Source organism: Otolemur garnettii, unplaced genomic scaffold, assembly GCF_000181295.1.
Source record: "Otolemur garnettii isolate 467f Iridium unplaced genomic scaffold, OtoGar3 scaffold00038, whole genome shotgun sequence".
NCBI lineage: Eukaryota > Metazoa > Chordata > Mammalia > Primates > Galagidae > Otolemur > Otolemur garnettii.
The window spans coordinates 11,045,088-11,065,713 of record NW_003852433.1 but is presented as its reverse complement, the minus strand read 5'-3'; the positions used below and the strand labels follow the sequence as shown (position 1 = coordinate 11,065,713).

The 20,626-nt window shown below is 46.6% G+C and overlaps 1 protein-coding gene across 1 annotated transcript in view; it reads right to left on the bottom strand.

The window, feature by feature from the left end:
- NOS1 (nitric oxide synthase 1) overlaps nt 1-20,626 on the bottom strand; it is a 109,528-nt gene that overhangs the window by 33,056 nt on the left and 55,846 nt on the right. Inside the window, exons 4-13 of the mRNA XM_003789935.1 lie at nt 19,154-19,282; nt 17,608-17,753; nt 16,255-16,417; nt 15,381-15,472; nt 11,823-11,964; nt 9,553-9,692; nt 7,637-7,811; nt 4,600-4,701; nt 2,866-3,060; nt 2,416-2,501 (exon numbers count right to left, since the gene is read on the bottom strand). Coding sequence (XP_003789983.1) covers nt 2,416-2,501; nt 2,866-3,060; nt 4,600-4,701; nt 7,637-7,811; nt 9,553-9,692; nt 11,823-11,964; nt 15,381-15,472; nt 16,255-16,417; nt 17,608-17,753; nt 19,154-19,282 — 1,370 coding nt within the window. The remainder of the gene's footprint in view (nt 1-2,415; nt 2,502-2,865; nt 3,061-4,599; nt 4,702-7,636; nt 7,812-9,552; nt 9,693-11,822; nt 11,965-15,380; nt 15,473-16,254; nt 16,418-17,607; nt 17,754-19,153; nt 19,283-20,626) is intronic.

The following is a 20,626-nucleotide window of genomic DNA, read 5'->3' as shown; positions in this document are numbered from 1 at the left end:
CTTAGGTGTATGTGGCTGGCGCCTTAGCTGCTTGAGCCACAGGCGCCGAGCCGTTTTCAACCTTTTTAATCTCACGGAACCCTCGAACTTATAGTTAAACTTCTGTGGTGCAATTAACTTATGTTGATCTGAAAAAGGGTAAAAAAAAGAATATACTTGCTGTGGTTTGAACGTCTTGTGAAAATAATTTAATTAATGATCTTTAAACATCGTCGCAGCACATCTAAGATCCTCTCCCGGCACATTGAAAATCACTGATCTATAGAAATATGTTTAATTCTTCTACTTATGCTTATGCACTAAAAGTGTAACTCTGGAGAGCAATAGCCATATCTGTATGCAAAGTAATACCTGGAATGCAGTAACCGGTTTTGTGGAACTTACAAGGAATTTGCAATGAAAGCGTTTTTGCTCCACTAAGAGGGACGTATTTCTCTTCACACACTTCGGGAGGGAGCTTGCAAGCTCGTCGACATTTTTACAAAATTATTGGACAACCTTTGTACCTCGTATCTGTTCTTGTGTTTTGTAATTATTTATTACATAAAATTTCTTGAACCACAACATGTTAAAAAAAATGCATGTATTTTTTATAATACAAAAGCCAAGGACCTAAATATTAACAAATAAGAATTTGAATTAAAAAGTTAAAATGGGGTTGGCACAGTGGCTGATGGCCATAGTCCTAGCACTCTGGGAGGCTGAGGCAGGAGGATTGCCGGAGCTCAGGAGTTTGAGACCAGCCTGAGCAAGAGTGAGACCCCATCTCACTAAACATGGAAAAGCTAGCTGAGTGTTGTGGCAAGCACCTGTAGTCCCAGCTTCTCAGGAGGCTGAAACAAGAGGATTGCTTGAGCCTAAGAGTTTGAGGTTGCTGCGAGCTATGACACCATGGCATTCAACCCCAGGGTGACTGAATGAGAAACTGTCTCCAAAAAAAAAAAAAAAAAAAATTAAAACAGAAGATTTTTTTTCCTGAAAAGTTTGGGCCCAAAACACGGGTGCATATTATATATGGGAGCACATTATACATGGCAAAATACAGTAGCTACAAATAGTAGTCTCTGCTGAGTGGATCAGCGGGGTTCCCCTTCTCTGGGCAGGAGGCTGGCATCCCCATTACATCGTAAGTCTCATCCTTCTGAGCTGGTTCCCTGTCTGGCGAGGTATTCTTCAGGAAGATCACTCCTCAGTAGTCTCAGGCCCTAATCTCCTTCCTTCCCCACTTTGCTCAGTTAAACATTTTTCATCTCACTCTTCAGCTCAATTGTCATTTCCTTAAGGAAGCCCTCCTGGACCTCCCATCTCCATGAACCATCATTATGTCCATGAACTATTCTCGATGGCACCTGCCACTGCTGCTATGTGTACTGCATTTGTGTCATTCTTGGACAAATGAAGGTCTGGGAGCTTCAGGAGAGCAGGGGCCGTATTTGTCTAGCTTGCCATGACATCTTTGGGGCGTGGCACAGCGAGGCACTTGGTACTCATTTGTTGGCTAAAGGAATGAATGAGTGAGTGAATGAGTGAATGAAATTAGGGTCCAGCCCTGGACTGGAGTACTCTTTAGGCCAGTGATTTTTTAACCAGTATGGCACAAAAATTTTAAAGATCATTAGTTAAATTATTTTTGAAAGAAGTTCAAAGCACAATGAGTATATTCTTTTTTTCTACTCTTTTTCTGGATCCACACAATTAAGTGTGCCGTGGAAGTTTAACTACTGTGTTTCCCCGAAAATAAGACCTACCCCCCAAATAAGCAGGATTTCTATGTATTTGTTAAATATAAGCCCTACCCCGATAATAAGACCTAGGGATGGGTGTGGCTGTGCAGCGTATCTGCATAGCCACACCATGCATTTCCGTGCAGAGAGGAAGACATCCCCTGAAAATAAGCCCTAGGGTGTCTTCTTGAGAAAAAATAAATATAAGACAGTGTCTTATCTTTGGGGAAACACAGTATAGGTTCAAGTGTGCTGTGAGATAAAAAAGGTTGAAAAACACTGCTTTACACAAAGGCGTTCTGGAACTGACTCATCTCACCTCTTCCCCACTCTGGGTTCAGTGACTTCTTGTTGGTCACTGAAAGTCGTCCACAGTGGGAATATTTACAACATGGAAATGGGCACACATTACAAGTCAAGGTATTACTATCACTATCGTTAGAAGAGTTGGTTCACCAACATAACATTGCCTGCAGGGCAAGGATTTAGGAAATGGCCAAGGAAAGTGAGATTGAGAAGGGGAGTTGAAGGCAATATTCGAAAATCTTAGACTGAGAGGCAAAGAGGGCATGTGGGGGCTGGAGAAAATGGAGAGGTCACAGGTGCAAACATCTGCCCAGCATCTCTTCTTGGGGCTCTCTGAGTTTGTTGGCACATCCACCCACCCACCCACCTACGGCACGAGACTCACTCTGCCAGTTTCTTGAAGCCAATGGCTCGTCGCTTTGTGGGGGTCCCGTTGGTGCCTTTCCAGATGTGGGTATTCCAAGGATCAGGCTGTGTGGAGAAGAGGGGACCATGGTCACTGCAGTGAGGATGTCTGCCTGTTCTTGGGGATGCCCAAGGCTTTCTGGGGCTTGGCGTTCCACTACCCTCAGCCCTTGAAGGCAGGGATTCCATAGCTGGTGCAGCCTCTGAAATGCCCTGCTAGCCCTTCTTAGCCCCTAAACTCTCTTTGTATGACCCGACTACTCATTTCATCTCTATTGGTCTTTCAGCAAGACCTGTGATGTCCAATAGATTGCCACTAGCCACTGCAGCTGTTGAGTGTCCAAAGTGCTACACTGGATTGAACTAAATACAACACACTTGCTGGATACAGAAGACTTAGTAACAAAGAGAAGCAGAGAGGGGGCAGGACCTGGTACTCAAAGGAGGGGGTGAGCCGGTAGTTGAGCATCTCTTGGTGGAACACGGGGGTGATGCTGCCAGACATGGGCGGTACGATCCACACCCAGTCGGCAGGGCAGCCCCCCCGGCAGCGGTACTCATTCTCCATGTGCTTGATGAAGGACTCGGTGGCTGAGTGGTGGTCAACGATGGTCACTTTGTCACTCTGTGGGAGGAGAGGAGACAAGGAGTCAGGAGGTAAGAGAAGTTGAGGTTTTTATGGGAGACCCCCTCTTCTAGAGACCAGCATTTCCCAAAGGGTGATGGTCCCAGAGATGATTTTAAGCAGTGCAAAGTGAAAATAGTGATTCTTTTCCAGTCCTCATCAGACCCAGACGAAAGTCTCCATTTGGTGCTAACGCTTCTGTCACCCTTGTCAATCTTACTAATCTTCCTCCCTCCCATTCAGAACCTCAGGCAGTCTCTAGCTAGAACTAAACAACTTGTTTACCTTGTGTTTGCTTGTTTAATTATTGCTCATTACAATCACCTTCTATTTATGGCAGCCAAGGCTGGCTCTCCATTTATGGTGGTGATATAAAATCCTCTTCAATTACAAATCTTTAAGTAATAAAGATGAATTGATTAAGCATTCCACTTTGTATAGCACATCAGTACACTGTACCCCATAAATGCACTAATGTACCCAGTTATGATTTAATCAAGAAAAAAATAAATATTACCAAAAAACAAAACAAGTAAATCACAGCAGAGGTGTGGGGAGACTGCAGGTCTGGGAAAGCCTGCCCTGGGAGGTTGGCAGGTTGGAATTCACATCTTGTCTCCACAGTGTTTTCTCTCTCCACCCACAAAACCTCGCCCCCTTCCCGCACTTTCCTTTCTTTTATACTCACCTCACTTACACCCCTGCTGTCTCTGGCCCACCAGTCTTTGTACCAGTATATCAAGGCACAAGCCACTCTCCTGAAACCTCACTTCCGTCATGGATAAGAGAGAAGGGAGGGAGCAGCCTCCATCCTTCTGGTCCCGTCTGAACTTGTCCCTTCCCTTTGATACCCTTTCTTGTACCCATTCTCTTCACACCTGACACGGGAACCTGTGGCTTCTAATCATATCTAGCCATGTTCGCTCTGCTGTGTGTGCCTCTCATGTGGGTCTATGGAGCTCTCACTACCTCGACCGGAAGCCCCCAGAGGATGGAGATGGTCTCTACTGCAGTGACATCTATTCTCTAGGTTGTCTGGTTTGTCCCCTGTCCTGGCATAATTATTCACAGTGTCTTCCTTCTGCTTCCCAGGTGTCATGGTTTAGCCAATAAATTTTACAGCCCTCCTACTATCATATCATTTGCCACAGAGCCGCATGTATTTAGTGGCCAATAGGTTTCTGACAATGATGATGAGTCACGTGATGATCTGTCACCTGATGATCCCAGTCCCTAAGAGATGAGGAGACACACAGCATGCCCATCATCTCAGTTCTAAGGATCCCTAAGCAACCATTCCTAATACCCCACCCTCATCTCTTCATCTCTTCATCACATAGTCCCCAGCCCAGATCCACACTGGACAGGATCTGGGCACAGAGGGCAGGAAGTAGACCCTGCTCACGGGCAGAATCTCTCCAAAGGTGATTTCTGGATGTGAGGCCTCTCGCCCCTCTGCACCGAGGCTCTGGAAGGTTTTAGCTCCCATGTGAGGCTCGGCCCTGGGGAGCTAGGAAGTAGCACGTGTCACAGTGTTACCTGGAAGCTGTAGAGAACTGCAATATTGATTTCCACCAGCGCCTGGTCCTTCCACAGGGAGGACGTCTTCCTCATGTCTAAATCCATCTTCTTGGCCACTTCCTGAAAGACGAAGGAAACAAAGACTCACAGGCTGCTGGGCGCCTCTGGATTTCAGATTAAAGATGGACGGCCGGGTGAGATTGCTCTTGCCTGTAATCCCAGCACTCTGGGAGGCCAAGGTGGGAGGACCCCTTGAGCTCAGGAGTTCGAGATCAGCCTGAGCAGGAGTGAATACCCATCTCTACTCTAAAAAAGAAAAATTAGCTGCGTATGGTGGCACCTGTAGTGCCAGCTACTTGGGAGCCTGAGGCAGGACGATTACCTGAGCTGAAGAGTTTGAGGTTGCTGTGAGCTAGGCTGACACCATCACACTCTACCCAGGGTGACAGAGTGAGATTGTTAAAAGAAAAAAAGGGGGGGAGGTGGCAGCTGTGACTCAAGGAGAAGGGCGCTGGCTCATATACCAGGGGTGGAGGGTTCAAGCCTGGCCCCAGCCAAAACTGCTCATGCCTGTAATCCTAGCACTCTGGGAGGCCAGGTGGGTGGATTGCCTGAGCCCATGGGTTGGAGACCAGCCTGAGCAAGAGCGAGAACCCATCTGTAGAAATAGCTGGGCATTGTGGTGGGCGCCTGTAGTCCCAGCTACTCAGGAGGCTGAGGCAAGAGAATTGCTTGATTCTCTCAAGTGAAGAAGCTATGAGACCAAAGCACTCTACTGAGGGTGACAAAGTGAGACTTCGTCTCAAAAAAAAAACAAAAAAGATTAAGGAACTAGTGTCATTAATTAATTTCTTAATTAATTAATCAGCTCATTCACAGGCTAATTAACTCACTCGCTCACTTAAAAGATGTTTTTTTTGAGAGCCTACTGGTGGCAGGAAACTAGAGACTTGGCTGGTTCTCAAATTATTAAACGTATGCTCTAACAGAGGAGAGAGACTGTTAACACTGTGACACGTGCTACTTCCTAGGACGAGAACAAGACAAGGAAATGGGAGAAGAGGAACGTGGGGGTGGGTCTAACTCAGGCAGGGAAGTCATGGAAGACACACTGTGGAGAGAAGAAGATGCATGTGGATCTGGGGAGGGAGTGTTCTAGGCAGAGAGAGCAGCGAGGGTAAAGGCCCTGAGGTGGGGTCAGGCTGGAGCTGTGTGACACACAGAAAGGCCGATGTGCTTGGAGGGGCATGAGGCTGGTCAGATGGCGTAGGACCTTGAGAATCCCACAAAGGACCCAAAAGGATCAGAGAGCCTTTTGAGCTCAAGGGGACACCTGCAGGACCTCTTCTGACAGATGGGGAAACTGAGTCACAGAGCAGTGGCTGGACTTGTCCACAGAGCCAATTGGCCTTGGAGATGCCAAGACATACAAGCTATTCCCAAAGCAATGGATGCCTTTGGCAGACTCACTTGGAAAAAATAACTCCTGACATGTATGTTACAGCTGAGGCAGAAGCAGGAGCCGGTGTCAGAAGCAGGGAAGACGCAATCGAAATGCATTAATTAAAGCCCTGCTTTTCATTTCCGCTGTCACTACTAGTCACCAGTGGCAGCCCGGGTCTCATTACAGAGCTCAAATGCAGTGATTTCTTAGGTTTGGAGAAACTTCTTCCCAGCCCCGGCTGTCAACATTTGTACATAATGGCAATTGGAACTGGAGGGCTGGGGTGGGAGAGAGAGTCTCATTTAAGTTACCCGGTGACTCTTTGCAAGTGAAATGTAAGCCAAGATCAGAAAACAGACTTATTAATTCCCTCTTTGAGGCAAGGGTATTAGGATCTCTTTGGAAGTCTTTCTCGGTGACACATTGCAGAAGGTAAAAAATGTGATGCCGCTTTACACAAATATATATAAAACTTGAGTTACTTTATGACAGAGGAAAGTATGTACAGCCAGTCACGCTGTTATTGTTAGTCTACACAGCGTTATTTTGCTTAAAAGAATAGACATTAATTGCAGCAGAAAAAAAAAAAAAGCACCTCTATGACTTAAAAAAAATCCCCAAATGCCAGTTATGGAAATTTCCTGAAACGTCTTTTCCTTGTTCCGAAGTTTGTATGGATTAGTGACTACGCACTAGAATCTCCTGGGGAGCTTTGTAAAATGCTGATGCCCAGACCCCAACCCAGACTGATGACATCAGAACCGTGGGGAGTGCAAACTGGGCATCGTAAAGCCCCCCTGAGGGTAACTCCATTGTGCATGAAGGTTGAGGATCCCTTGAGTCTATTTTCCAGAGTGACTGGATTTTAATGATATAAACCTGACGCTTGGTTCTGAGTTCTAATCTTGACTCTGGCCTTATTTACTGTGTGACATAGGCCTAGCACTTAACGCCTCTGTTTCTTGGTGCCTTCTTATGAAACAAAGCCAACAGCAGCAGACCGTTGTTAGAGACATTTGCTGACAAAAACACAGCAATCATGATGCTTTCACCGAAGTTGAGCGTTAGGAAGCAACACTCCAGCGCTTTTGAGTAGATATGGATGACTCAGCCCGGGAGGGAATCAGACCCTCCGTGGAGAAATGCTTAGAGTGGGGAACCACTGCCAACCCTCCTCCCTCGCGTTTCAGAAAAGAGACTCAGTATGTCCCGAGTTTGTGGGTCACCCCCAAACTCTTCTAACGAGCTTTTAATACTGAGAGGCAGTGTAGGAGAGGGGTTATGAACTTGGGCCATAAAGTCAAACTGGGCTCACATCCCAGCCCTGCTGCCTGCTAGCTGTGTGACCTTTAGTTTGTGGTCATGTCATCCTTCCAAAAAGCCACATATGTCTTTGCTATTATTTTCATCACTATTAATGACACAGAATCCTCTGGCATCTCCAGGGGCTTCACCAGGATTGCAGTTATGCTCTTTATTATTATTTTTTTTTTGGCAATTCTGTTCTAACAAAAGTTTCCAAGCTCCACAGCTCGGCTGTGAATAAGAACTGCTGAGCCAGCACCCTCTGCCTCATGCTTTTCTCTTGTGGTGGCCAGGGAAGGGCCTTACCTCTAGGATGTTGTAGCGGGAATTGTCACAGTAATCGCGGACGCCGATCTCTGTGCCCATGTACCAGCCACTGAAGGGACAGGCACTGAATTCCAGGCCGCCGATCTCCAGAAGCATGTTGGACACAGCGGGCAGGCCGTACCACTTCAGCCCCAGGTCCTTGAACCACTCAAACCTGTGGAGAGTAACAGAGCCCACCTGGGGCAGGTGTCTCAGGGGCAGACACGTGAGTGGGATGATCTCAGTCTGGGGATGCTGGAATGACAGGGGCTGACTGTGCCAGAATCTGATTCCTGGGACCTACTTTGGATCTGTAGGATCATGGGCTGCACAGCTAGAGCCTGAGCCCATGCATGTTAATGTGCTTTCCAGGTGCTTCCGATGGATGTCTGGGTCTGAAAAACACTGCCTCGGGCTGCTATTTCTCTCCCAATCCTCCCTGAAAAATGAGTCCAGGACCTCAGGTCCCCAGGAGCCTGGGGACCTCAATCTCCCCCCACGTGCTGAGCTCTTTCTACCTCAGGGCCTTTGCACAGTCAGTTCCCACCTACTGGGATCTTCTCCCTCCCTGCTATGCTTCAATTCTCACCTAAAAAGATGTTTGCCCTGAGAAACTTTTCCTAGTGCCTGGTTAACTCAGATGATTTCATGCCTCTGGGCACCAAAAAATTGTATTTGTAGCACTGTGTTAGAATTAAGTAGTTATTTGAGTAATTGTGTGTATAAGATCTTTTCCTCCTTGAGATCATGAGCACTTTGGAGGCAGGGGTCAAGTCAGTACCAACGGCCAGACAATGCCCAGCCTGGCCTGGGAATCATAAACTGTGCTGAGTCAGACAATGACTGAGGGAATGAATGCAGGCTAAGCGGGGAGACTGAGTGAGTTCCCAGGTACCAAGCAGGGCCAGAGCCTTAGGATGCTGGCTCCCTCTCCAGGACTGGGGCTGGGCTTGAGGCACATGATACCAGGCCTGGGTGCAAAATTTAAGGAGGAGGGAGTGTACCAAAAATTCAGTAATCATGATCAATGCTGTTATTTGTTTCTGCAATTTTTTTTTTTTTTTTTGAGACAGAGCCTCAAGCTGTTCCCCTGGGTAGAGTGCCGTGGCATTGCAGCTCACAGCAACCTCCAACTCCTGGGCTCAAGCGACTCTACTGCCTCAGACTCCCAAGTAGCTGGGACCACAGGCACCCGCCACAACGCCCGGCTATTTTTTGGTTGCATCCATCATTGTTGTTTGGCGGGCCTGGGCTGAATTTGAACCCGCCACCTTAGGTGTATGTGGCTGGCGCCTTAGCCGCTTGAGCCACAGGCGCCGAGCCTGCAATTATTTTAAATTAATGCAACATTAAAAATAATCAAACTTAATGCCCCATGGTAGAACTTCTCAAGGTTGACCACCCAAGGTACTCCAAAAACTGGTCAGCACACAGAGATGGTCAAGGTCAACATTAGGAACGAGGCCTACTGTACTGATACACACGTGTGGTGCATGTCTGGACTATGAAAATGAGGTCAACTTAAGGAGGTGGTCAGTGTAGGGAGGTCAACCGTGGAGGTTCTACTGTAGCTCCCTCTATTGAAAGCTTGTGCCCACAGTAAGAGAGTAGGTACTTGCACTCTTCCAAGTCTTAGGGATGGAAAACGGGCAGGCCCCTGTCAGTCACTTAGAAATGAGCCGAGGAGGGTAGAGTATGATTTGGAAGAGATGGTGGTCCCCAGGCCAGTCAAGGAGGACATACTTACTGATCCTTGAGGGAGCCCACTCTACCCAAGAGCTGCAGTGAGGACAGGAACCGAGCTCTCCCACCTCCAGCCTGTCTGGGCTGGAGAGAGCCAGCCGTGGGAGACAGGGATGGACAGAGAGGGGCACTGGGAACCTCCCACCTCCCCCATCCTATGCGGTCCCTCTTACTTGGGGTGCCTGATGGGAACCTCCAATACCAGCTCTGGAGGAATCTGGAAGAGCTCAGGGTCATTGCCGTTGGCTTGGAGCAGGAGCGGCAGGACATCAAAGCGGCCTCTTGGAGGTTTCCAGCCTTGCTGTATGCAAATCTGCAACCAGACCCGGCCAGGGAATGCCACTGTGTCCCAGACCCTACAAACAGGGCCTCTGTGTGGGAAGGGAGGCTGCACAGAGCTTCAAACACAAGCCCCCAGCCGCTACCTCTTCTAGAGGCTCTTGGGCTGTGTCACCTCCCTTATAAAGTTTGCCCTGACATCACCATGTAACTAGTATGACTTCTTGTGGTCCCAGGGGTCAGAGGGCAAACCTTTCCTCCAACACCAAGCTTTGTTGTTTTTTTAAGTCTAACTGATGTACTTGCAGTGTACTTATCCCATAAATATTTGCACTAGGTGCCATAAGATACAAAGAAAATCTACTAAATTTGATGAAGGCAGATGTATCAGAATTACTGTATAAAATGCATTCATCAGAGTGGCTGTCCAATAGAAATATAATTTGAGCTACATGACTAAAATTTTCTAGTAGCCACATTAAAAAAAGATGAAAATGATCTTATTAATATACTCATCTTAAATAGTATATTTTAAATTCAACAATATCCTTTATATTAATGTTAACTTATTAATAATGCATTAAATTATTATGAACAATATGTTCTAATTATATACTTGGGATTAAAATTAACTATGTAACATACTAATCCAATAAATATATCAAATGTATGTAATATATGACATAATTAAATACATTAAATACCAACATTAATTTATTAATGATAAATTATTAATATGTATATATTTAAAAACATTTAATATTAAAATTAACTATGTACTATATTGATTAATCCAGTAAATCTGTTAATTTATTAGTTAATATTTTAGCCTCCTATGTCCACATTATTATTACGTCAACATGAAAATTAATCAAAGAGCTCCTTCCAACTCCTTTGTGTCCTCAGTTTTCAAGACCTGGTGTATATTTTCACTTAGGGCACATTGCCATTGGGAACTGGCTACACTGCAAGTGCTCAGTAGCCACGTGCGGCCAGTGTCCTTATGAGACACGGCAGGGTTAGAGGTTTTGGAAAGGTGTAATCATTGTGGTTAGGTTGGGCTAGTTCTTTGCATAGAAAGGGGAAGCACTAAATCCTGGACTCAGCAGAGCACATCCTGGTCAGCGAGGATTCTAGAGAAAGAACCCAGAATGAGAGGAAGAGGCTGGGGCATTTATGTTCTGGTGACCACAAGGACAAGGTCAGCCAAGTACACAGTTAGCGCTCAGCCAAGTGGAGCAGCAAGTCTGGCTGCGTTTACAGTGGCACAGGTGCAACTCCGGGTTGCCCTGGTTACAGCTCCCTCCTCACAACAATAACATTTTCATAAGAAAAGCCACATGCAAATAAAGTCAGCAGCCATGGGCTCCGCAGGGGAGCTGAGTAGGATGACCCTCAACCTTGGGGAAAGCTGGGGGGAGTCCTTGGAGGAGACTTGGGCAACAGACAACAGTGAAGTTGGACAGAACATGAGTAGGGTGGTAAGTAAAATGGGGTAGCATGCCTGTGTGGCTGAGATCATTCTAGACGTGGGGTCTACCTGTGCTGTCTCCACTGGGCATGGTCTTACCTGTACTACCTGTCCTCATGACCACCTGGAAGGAACCCTGGGTGGAAGAGGGTGGTTGGTGTTTGCTTTCTTGGTGGCATTTGTAAACTGACTTGGGCCACCAGCAATTATGTTCATGCTGGTGCCATGGAGAGTCCAGCCCACTCAAAGGGCTGTGTGGCTAGAACTGTTCTATCAACGAATGAATGAATGGTATGAATCTGACATGTTACCGAACTCAGAAAAGGTGGATGCCAGATATAGCTTCTGTTTCATAGCCCCTCTCCTCCAGCTGAAAGGCAAGACTTTTGGACTGTATTTCTAGCTTTCCCTGTCTACTCGTTTAGTCACCTTGGATAACTCACTTGGCCTCCCTGAGACTCAGTCTACCCATCTATGAAATGGGACAACAGTGCCTGTCAGTAGGGTTGGGCGAGGTAATGGCATGAAATCTACCGATTGACCAGAGGACTGGGAACAGAGTGATCTGTTTAGAAGGCTGTAAACTGTACCCCACTGGTGGCTTTTTCTACAATGGTAACTTTAAAGGAAGAAAAGCCTCTAGATGAAGGCAGCCCAGGTAGGGGCAGGGGTGAGTGTTGTACACGCTCGCACCTCTGTGAACTGCACGTTGGCTGGGTCCCCCAGGGTAGAGCCATCGGGCTGTTTGTAGCCGGCGTAGCGGATGAGCTGGGAGTTCCAGACTCGGAAGTCGTGCTTGCCGTCTGTCCTCTGGGGAAATATGGTGATGGCAGACCTGTGGCAGAGACAGGGGGACCCCTGGCATCAGGGCAGGACTGAGACTCTGGGGAGAGACTGATAAGGGTGCCACTGAGACCAATAGCTGCTTGAGGCTCAGGGTGGATTACATCTGTGCTAAGGTCCCCAGGACCAACCACAGGATGGCACCGCTACTGGAACCACTGGTCTGAGGAAGGGTGGAAAGAGGGAGAGTCCCTGCCAGCTTGCTGAAGGAAGAAGGCTTTTATATCTGGAGACTTTTTTTTTCTTGAGAGAGGATCTTGCTCTCTTGTTCTGGCTGGAGTACAGTGGCACAATCACAGCTCATAGTACCTCCTGCCTCAGCCTCTGAGTAGCTGGGCCCACAGGTGTGTAGCACTACTCCTGACTAATTTTCAGAAAGTTTTTCATAAAGATGAGGTCTAGGCTGGTCTTGAATTTTGGGCCTCAGCCTCCAAAGTTCTGGGATTACAAGGCATGAGCCACTGAATAGCTAGTTGAAGACTTTTAAACAATATTCACTTGGGCTAGTCTTCCAGGGAGTTCTTTTGTAGCCAGTAATCTCCGGGGAAACATCAGAACCTGTTTCCCTTTAAGAATGTACTTCTCCCAGTTCCAGCCTTTTTTCTAAAACCATCATTAATTTGCCTCTAATTTTCCCACCTCCTATATCAAACCAAAGTGTACAGACTTACAATTAAAAAGAAATCAGTTTGCATTTGCACTCACATTTATTTATTTAAAAGAAAACTGTAGGTTGTCAACCACTGGCCTTCCCTTCCTGAACAGGAATCCTGAGGGCTGTATTCAGTTATTAAATTACAGAAAGAAGCAGTGGCCCATGCTTGTCATCCCAGAGCTTTGGAAGGTCAAGGTGGGAGGACTGTTTGAGGCCAGGAGTTCAAGACCAGCCTGGGCAACATAGCAAGATCTGTCTCTACAAAAGATAACAAAAATTAGCCATGTGTGATGGCACTCTTAGTCCCAGTTACTAAGGAGGCTGAGACAGGAGGATGGCTTGAGCCCAGGAGTTCAAGGTTACAGTGAACTATGATGATGCCACTGTACTCCAGCCTGGGTGACAGAGTGAGACCCTATCTCCTAAAAAAAAAAAAAAAAATTGTGAAAAGATGTCGTCTGCTAAAGTACTTAGCTGAAGCCCTGGTCTCTTTGCTAAAGAGAGATCAGCAAGCCTTAGAGAGGTGTTAATAATGTCTTAGCAACAAACTGAGCCTTTCTCCTTGGCATCATCAAAACGGCTGGGAAAAAATGGAAAGGAGAATAACTTATTCACGCTGTGGTTCAATGTTATCTCATGCCAGGAGTTCTCGCCAGCTGGACTCACCGATCCCATCCATGGACTGAATCCCAGGCTGCGGAAAGGCTGTCCTGGCTTCTTGGGTCAACACAGGGATCACATCTCAGGTCCAACCCATCATTCACAGATCGTCTCTCATACACATTCCTGCCCAGAACTTCCCCCACGGATCCCCTTGGCTGGACTCCCTCTCTCCAAATTCAAGGCCTAACCCTAATCTACTCTGTCCACATGACAATGCTTGTCCCATGTAGGGCCTTCTTTTTTTTGAGCACATTTTTTAAGGTGTTATTCTCTACACAAGACAATGTAGCATTTAATACTGCTGGGGTGCGTGTCCTATTTGGTGATGAGTCTAGAATCGGGCTGCAGGGGAAGGTGAAAAGCACATGGGCTCAAAAGTGCTCTCACAGGTCTTTGAACAGAGATGCCGTATTGGAGATGAGCACAGAATGAGTCAAACACTGTTCCCTCTGGCATTTACACACAGCGCTGTTTTTCTGGTTGAGCACCAGACAAAGGGTGTTCGTGCCATGTGTGTATCTAAGAAGCATGTTTAAGAACACCAGAACTGCACACTGCAAGCAGGGTGTGGTGCTGACTTTGTATGTAGGAACTGAGACCAAAGGAGGAAACAGAACACACGTGGAGGCCTCCCACCTCCTGCCTCCGGGGCACAGTGTCAGGGAAGGGCAGATGGAAGGTTTAAATTACACGGTCTGAATTACATCTCGTATCTTTCCCTCTGTTCTTTCTTCTCCTATGCCTGGATTATGTCTATAACATGGTAAACATTCTCTATGGTTCTCATTGTCTTTAGACAGGGGGTTTAAAACTGAAGTAGAAAAGAATCAACTGAGTATTTTCTTTAACAGAAGAGATCATGAAGGAGCCTCCCTCACCCCTCCATAGGTAATTGAAAAAAGTGGGCTGGAGTGGTGGCTCATGCTCAGTACTCTGGGATCCAGAGGCAGGTGCATTGCCTGAGCTCAGGAGTTTGAGACCAGCCGGAGTTAAGAGTGAGACCCTATCTCTACTAAAAACAGAAAGACTAGCTGGGTACTGTGGTGGGCACCTGCAGTCCCAGCTACTTAGGAGGCTGAGGCAAGAGGATCATTCGAGCCGGGGAGTTTGAGGTTGCTGTGAGGCTGCTGGGCATTCTACCTAGGGTGAGAGAGTGAGAATCTGTCTCAAAAAAAAAAAAAAAAAAAAAAGAAAGAAAAAGAAAAAGAAAAAAAGAAAGAAAGAAAGAAAAAGGAAAAAGTGGAGGCTCCCTGCCCCACCTGGGGAACCTGCTTGCATTATTTGAAAACCAGCAGAATAGCCAAAGCTCCTTTGGAGGCCTAACCTTGACTAGGTCCCTCATGGTCAATGCCAATAAGCCACTTTTGGATGAGCTCAGGGTAGACTGGGGGCTTGTGTGAACAGCCCTACAATGGCCCCCATGCAGCACAAGGCGGGGTTGGTCCTTGGCAGCTGGGAATAGATACTTGTGGCAGCAGTGAGGGAGCAGGATTAGCAAGTGTAGCCAGCTGCTGTGGGGCCCCAGCTGTTTCCTTCCAGCTGTGACTTGCCAGAATGGCAGATACCAGCCACATGGATGCCTCCCTGTCTCAGCCTGCAACCTGCCATTCTGTCCTTTGTATTAATGCAAGATGATTCCAAGGGGTGGCTTGGCTCCATGCAGGCTGAAAGAGCCGTCTCCACAGCAGAGGGAAGAGAAATTGCCTTTTCAACCAAGGGAGATTTGGCTGCAGTTCCAAGCAACAGGGCAAGACACAGGAAAAGCAGGTCAGTACTGGCAAGGGGCTTTTTCCTTTTCCTGAGAATCTAAGCTACTTCTTCCTGCCCTCTCCATGGGGAATATTCAAGTGTGGGTTGAACAGGATGGGCGTCGCTGTACTTTTGCAAACCACATAGGAGTCCGATTTTCCCAGAAGAGAAGGAACATGGGATAGGATGTGGAAGGAGGATGCCAGGACACCTCGCCTGGCTTGGCACATCTCCCTGGAAGGCAGAGGCTTTCCTTGGCAGGTGAGCCAACTGCAGAGCCAAGGCTAAATGCTGTGAGGACATGGGACTCGATGCTCCCCACACCCAGCTGCTCAACTCACCTGAGGTTCCCTTTGTTGGTGGCATACTTGATGTGGTTGCAGATGTAGTTGAACATCCCATGAGCTGTGGTGCAGTCACGGGCATCAAACACCTGGAAGAGGTACAGGGTGGGATCAATTGCCTCCTCCTTCTCCCCCCAGCCTCCTCCCCCCAGTGCAGCCATCCTATTTTAGAAGAATGTGGAGCTCAGTTCACCTGCTGCTCCACTGGAGTAATAAGCATCTCACTGCTGAGTCGCAGGCTGGGTCTATATTGTCTTTTTTTCTATCCTAATAACCAAGGTTAACCAGACTAGGAAAAATCCTCTAAAAGGGGGTATGGAATATAAGTAAATATGGGAAAGAAATGCTGGGTAAAAGAGGGGGTTTTAATAGGCTGTTTACATTTTCTGTTAGGTTATTAGAGATTAGGGATTAAAAACTAAAACAAGAATCAAATGCTGCCTTCCTTATCCTGATAATGAATCTACTTTCAATTTTAAATTATTTTCTATAATAAAGTCATGCTAAGGGACACAGAAACTAATGCCTTTAGGGAGCAGGCAGATAAATAAACAGAGAGAGGAAGTATAAGACAAAAGGGAGTGGTGAGGTCTGTGGTAAACAGGAGACTATAAATCTTACCAAGAGGTACACAAATTCAGTTTTAAGGAAATACTATGTTGGCTGAATAAGACATGACTATTATCTGGACTTGACCATGATTCTTGACCATCTAAGAATCTGGGGCCCCAAGATCACCCTCTGATATGTTACCATGGCTGTCAGGTGTTCTTGGTAGGAGCCAACCCTTTTTAAAGCTCCATTCACTCCCCTTTCCTTCTACCTCTTCTCACCAAAGGGCTCTTCAAGGTACCCAAGCCTCACCACCTACCTGCAGCTTGGACCACTGGATCCTCCCAACGCAGCGGGAGGCATTCCGCCAGGCATGTTTGGCCCCATAGATGAGCTCCGTGTCCTTGAGCTGGTAGGTGCTGGTGGTTTCAATCTCTTTGTTCACCTCTTGCAGCCTATCCATGTGGGCTTTGGAGCCAAATCTGAGTGAGGAGGAAAGGGATATGGGAGTGTCACCCTTTCTTCTGAATTAGAGGTTGGTGGAAGAGGTGAGATTGGAAGCCACAGAAAGTAGTCTTGGTCTGATTTCTGAACACAACAGTTCGAGCATGAAATAGAGACTGCAAACTCAAATGCTCACAAAGGTCAGAGTTGTACATATGACCCAACCAGTCAGGTGGGAAATGCGGGCAAACAGGCCAGCCCGGCCTTGTGCAGAAGAAGCGGCCACAACTCAGCTCTAGCCAATTGTCACCTGAGGGGAATGGGGGCCCAGGGTGGCCAGATATCTTCTGGAGAGAAACTGGGAATCTGATATTTAAAGGGAACTCTTCTAACGTTTAAATGTTGGCAGTTAATTCAATTTAGGAAAGTTAAAACATGATCACGGAATGTTTTAGGCTTACCAAAGGCATACAGAAGAATATAATATACACCTGTGTCCTGAGCCTAAGAAATAATTCTTTAGGGATGACTTCTCCATCATAGCCCATTCTCTCCCTCGAAGTGATGATCTTGAATCTGGTATTTATGATTCTCATTTATTTATTTATACTTTTGCCCTATGAGTATCCATTCCCAAACCATGTATCAATACCATGTTATGCTGTATGTTTAAGAAGTTTATAGAAATGGTGCTGTTGATGTCTCCTTGTACAAATTATCTTTTCTTTTTTTTTTTTTGCTCAAAATTATTTACAAAGTTTAATTCCATGAGCATTCATAGGTCCAACTCCTTCATTTTTTACAGTTGTATAATATTCCATCACTGAGATATACCACAACTTACTTAACCCATTCTCCTGTTGAGTGTTTTAAGGTGGTTTCTTGTTGGTTCTTTAATTGTAATTTTTTTCCTACCATAAACAATGTTTCAGTGAACATTCCTATACATGCCTTCTTGTGAACAGGTGTGAGAGTTTCTCAAGGGATGTTTATATATAGGCATGAGATTACTCGAAATATTTCGGATTTTAATCAAGTCTTTGCAGGCCAAACAAAAGCACTTGTGGGGGTCATATCTGGGCTGCTGATTTTTGACCTCTGTGTATGGTGGCAGGCAGAGGCCTTATGGTCAGGCTTCACTTTATCTCTCTGCAAGGATGGAGCTGATATCTTTGTCCCCAGGACTCAGTAACTTACCCCAGGCTTCCCAGGGTAGACACACACTTGCCTTTTAATCGATGAATAGTACTGGTCAATAAACTCTTTGGCGAGAGGGAAGAGCTGTTCTTGTGTGCGGACATCTTCAGGCCTCCTTGTAGGCTGGGAAGGGAGCATGATGGAGCCCATGCAGATGTGCTCTGTGCAGCCTGTTTCCTGGAAGATAAGGAGAGGCCGGGCTATCGCTTGGTGTTACCCACGTGTGGCAGATGTTAGGCTGCACATCAGGGATCTGAAATTAAGCTGCCCTTAATTCCCAAAGGGGATTTCTCAAGTACCATTGTAATTAATTAATTTATTTATCTTCTTGCTTTAACCAAGTACCATCTTTAAATCGTTGCTGGGCACCATCTTCAGCCAAGGTAAGGGACAGTATGCAGCATTTTAAGATTCCTCAACTTGGGGAACTGGAGTCAGAACCATTGGTACTAAATTCTGAAACTGTTTTCCGCATTGAGCAAGAAGGAACCCATGGAGCGGCTGCCAAAACTCCTCTGAACGTGTCTATGATGGTTCAGTTACAAAAAATGATCCCAATTCTTCTCCCCGTATTCGCACCCGTTGCAATGTGACTTTATACTAACTCCCTGTCAACAGGCAGAGCCTGGTCTCCTCAATCTTTAAATCTGGGCTGGTTTTGACCCATAAAATGTGCCGGAAGTGATGCAGTGTCACTTCCAAACTCGGGCCTCAACAGCTGGTTCATGTGTGAAGACACGAACAGAAACTTTTCAAAAGAAGAAAAGACTTTTGGAAAGCAATAACTGGTGTTTCCAGCTTTGTGGAAGTTTATTAGTGCTCTCAGAGATGACATTCCTCCAAGAGGCTCATTTTCAACAAAAATGTAAAGCAATATGTTGGTGGGTTGATGTGAAAAACGTGAGATATGGCTCGGTGCCTGTGGCTCAAGTGGCTAAGGCGCCAGCCACATACACCTGAGCTGGCAGGTTTGAATCCAGCCCAGGCCCGCCAAACAACAATGATGGCTGCAACCAAAAAATACCCAGGCGTTGTGGCGTGTGCCTGTGGTCCCAGCTACTTGGGAGGCTTGAGTCCAGGAGTTGGAGGTTGCTGTGAGCTGTGATGTCACAGCACTGTACCCAGGGAGCAGCTTGAGGTTCTGTCTCAAAAAAAAGAAAAACATGAGATAACAATCTCAAGAACACACAGCAAAATCAAGGAGGGATTGTTGGATACCTTATCAGTGGTCAAGGTATAAGAGATAAAGAGAATGTATTCAGAGCCAGCGACTTCCCTTATGTTCTTTTGTGTACTAGGTACACAAATAAAAGATATTAATATTATGGGAATGACTTTCTACACGTGGTTATCAAACCGGGGAATTTCCTGCCCAGGGGACGTTAGGAAATGTCCTGGAGATATTTTTGGTGTTTATAACTTGTGTGTGGGGGGTGAGTTCTGGCATCTAGTGGGTATAGTTCAGGGCTGGGTTCAACATCCTGCAATGTGCAAGACTCAACAACAAAGACTTGGTTCTAAATGTGGACAGTGCTGAGGCTGCAACACTCTGATCTATGCCCCTCTGGGGTACTCACCAGTGTGCTCTTAAGGTGGAGGGTGTCAGTGAGAACCACATCCGTTTCCCAGTTCTTGACCTTGAGGAAGCGAGGACACTTGGAGGGGCTTCCATTCTTGGTGGGGGACTGTTTCCCCGAGGCAGGGGGCTAGAGGAGAGAATAAAGGTGAAACATTCAGCTGGGCATGGTGGCTCATGCCTGTAATCTCAGGACTCTGGGAGGCCCAGGCAGGTAGATTGCTTGAGGTCAGGAGCTTGAGAGTAGACTGAGCAAGAGTGAGACTCTCATCTCTACTAAAAATAGAAAAACTAGCTAGGCATTGCGGTGGGTGCCTGTAGTCCCAGCTGCTTGGGAGGCTGAGTTAAGAGGATTGCCTGAGCCCAGGAGTTTGAGATTGCCAAGGCGGGTGGATTACCCTGAGCTCACAGTTTCAAGACAAGCCTCAGCAATAGCAAGACCCTATCTCTAAAAAATAGCCAGACATTGTGGTGTGCACCTGTTGTCTCAGATGCTTGGGAGGCCTGAGGCAACAGAATTGCTTGAGCCCAAGAGTTGGAGGTTGCTGTGAGCTATGATGCCAAGGCCCTACTACTGAGGGTGACAAAGTAAGACTCTGTCTCAATAAAAAAGAAGTAGAACATGAGGCAGAGTCTTGAGTGGACTGTAAAGTTGTCTCCCAGGGGACTGGAGAGGCATCATTCTTCCCGGAATCTGTCTCGAGTCACCAGCCCTCCCTGGCTGACCCGTACAAGATTCCCTGGAACCGTGCTTCTCCACCTAGGTAGGAAGAATCACCACAGAAGAGCCTTTTGGGTTCTGTTCTAGAAAGAGAGGTCAGGATCTCCAAGGTGGTCTCTCTGACATCTAGCCCAAGGTCTGGCACACTGAGTAGAAACTCCATGAACGTTTGTTGAATGAATACATGACTGAATGGGCACTGTCAGCCTCTCTGAATGATAACAGTCTTCAGTGCTGAGGAATCGAGTCTGAAGTTGGGTCAATTTACTTGGATTTCTGGGCCTTTCCCGCTAGAGCCCAAACTCCTCCTTTATGATAAGTACTAATAAAACAGAAGGGTTTATTTATTTTTAAACTTCAGATTAATATGAGGGTACAAACTATTAGGCTGCAATGTTTTGCATTAGGTAAGGTCCTTGCTGTAGTTGTGCCCCTCACCCAGGAGGTGCGCCCATGAGGTGAGAGCACACTGATCCTCCTCCCTCCTCCTCTCTCCTCCCCCTGCTTGAATTAAATCGAGTTTTTCCCTTGTGTGGGTGTGTATTAGTTCATCTACTGGCTTCATATTAGTATTTGAGTACATTGGATACTCGCTTTTCCATTCTGGCGATACTTTACTAAAGAGAAATTAAGTTTTGAAGCATAGAAAATTGTCCCCAGGCTCGGCGCCTATAGCTCAACCGGCTAAGGCGCCAGCCACGTACACCTAAGGTGGCAGGTTCAAATCCCCAGCCTGGACCCGCCAAACAACAA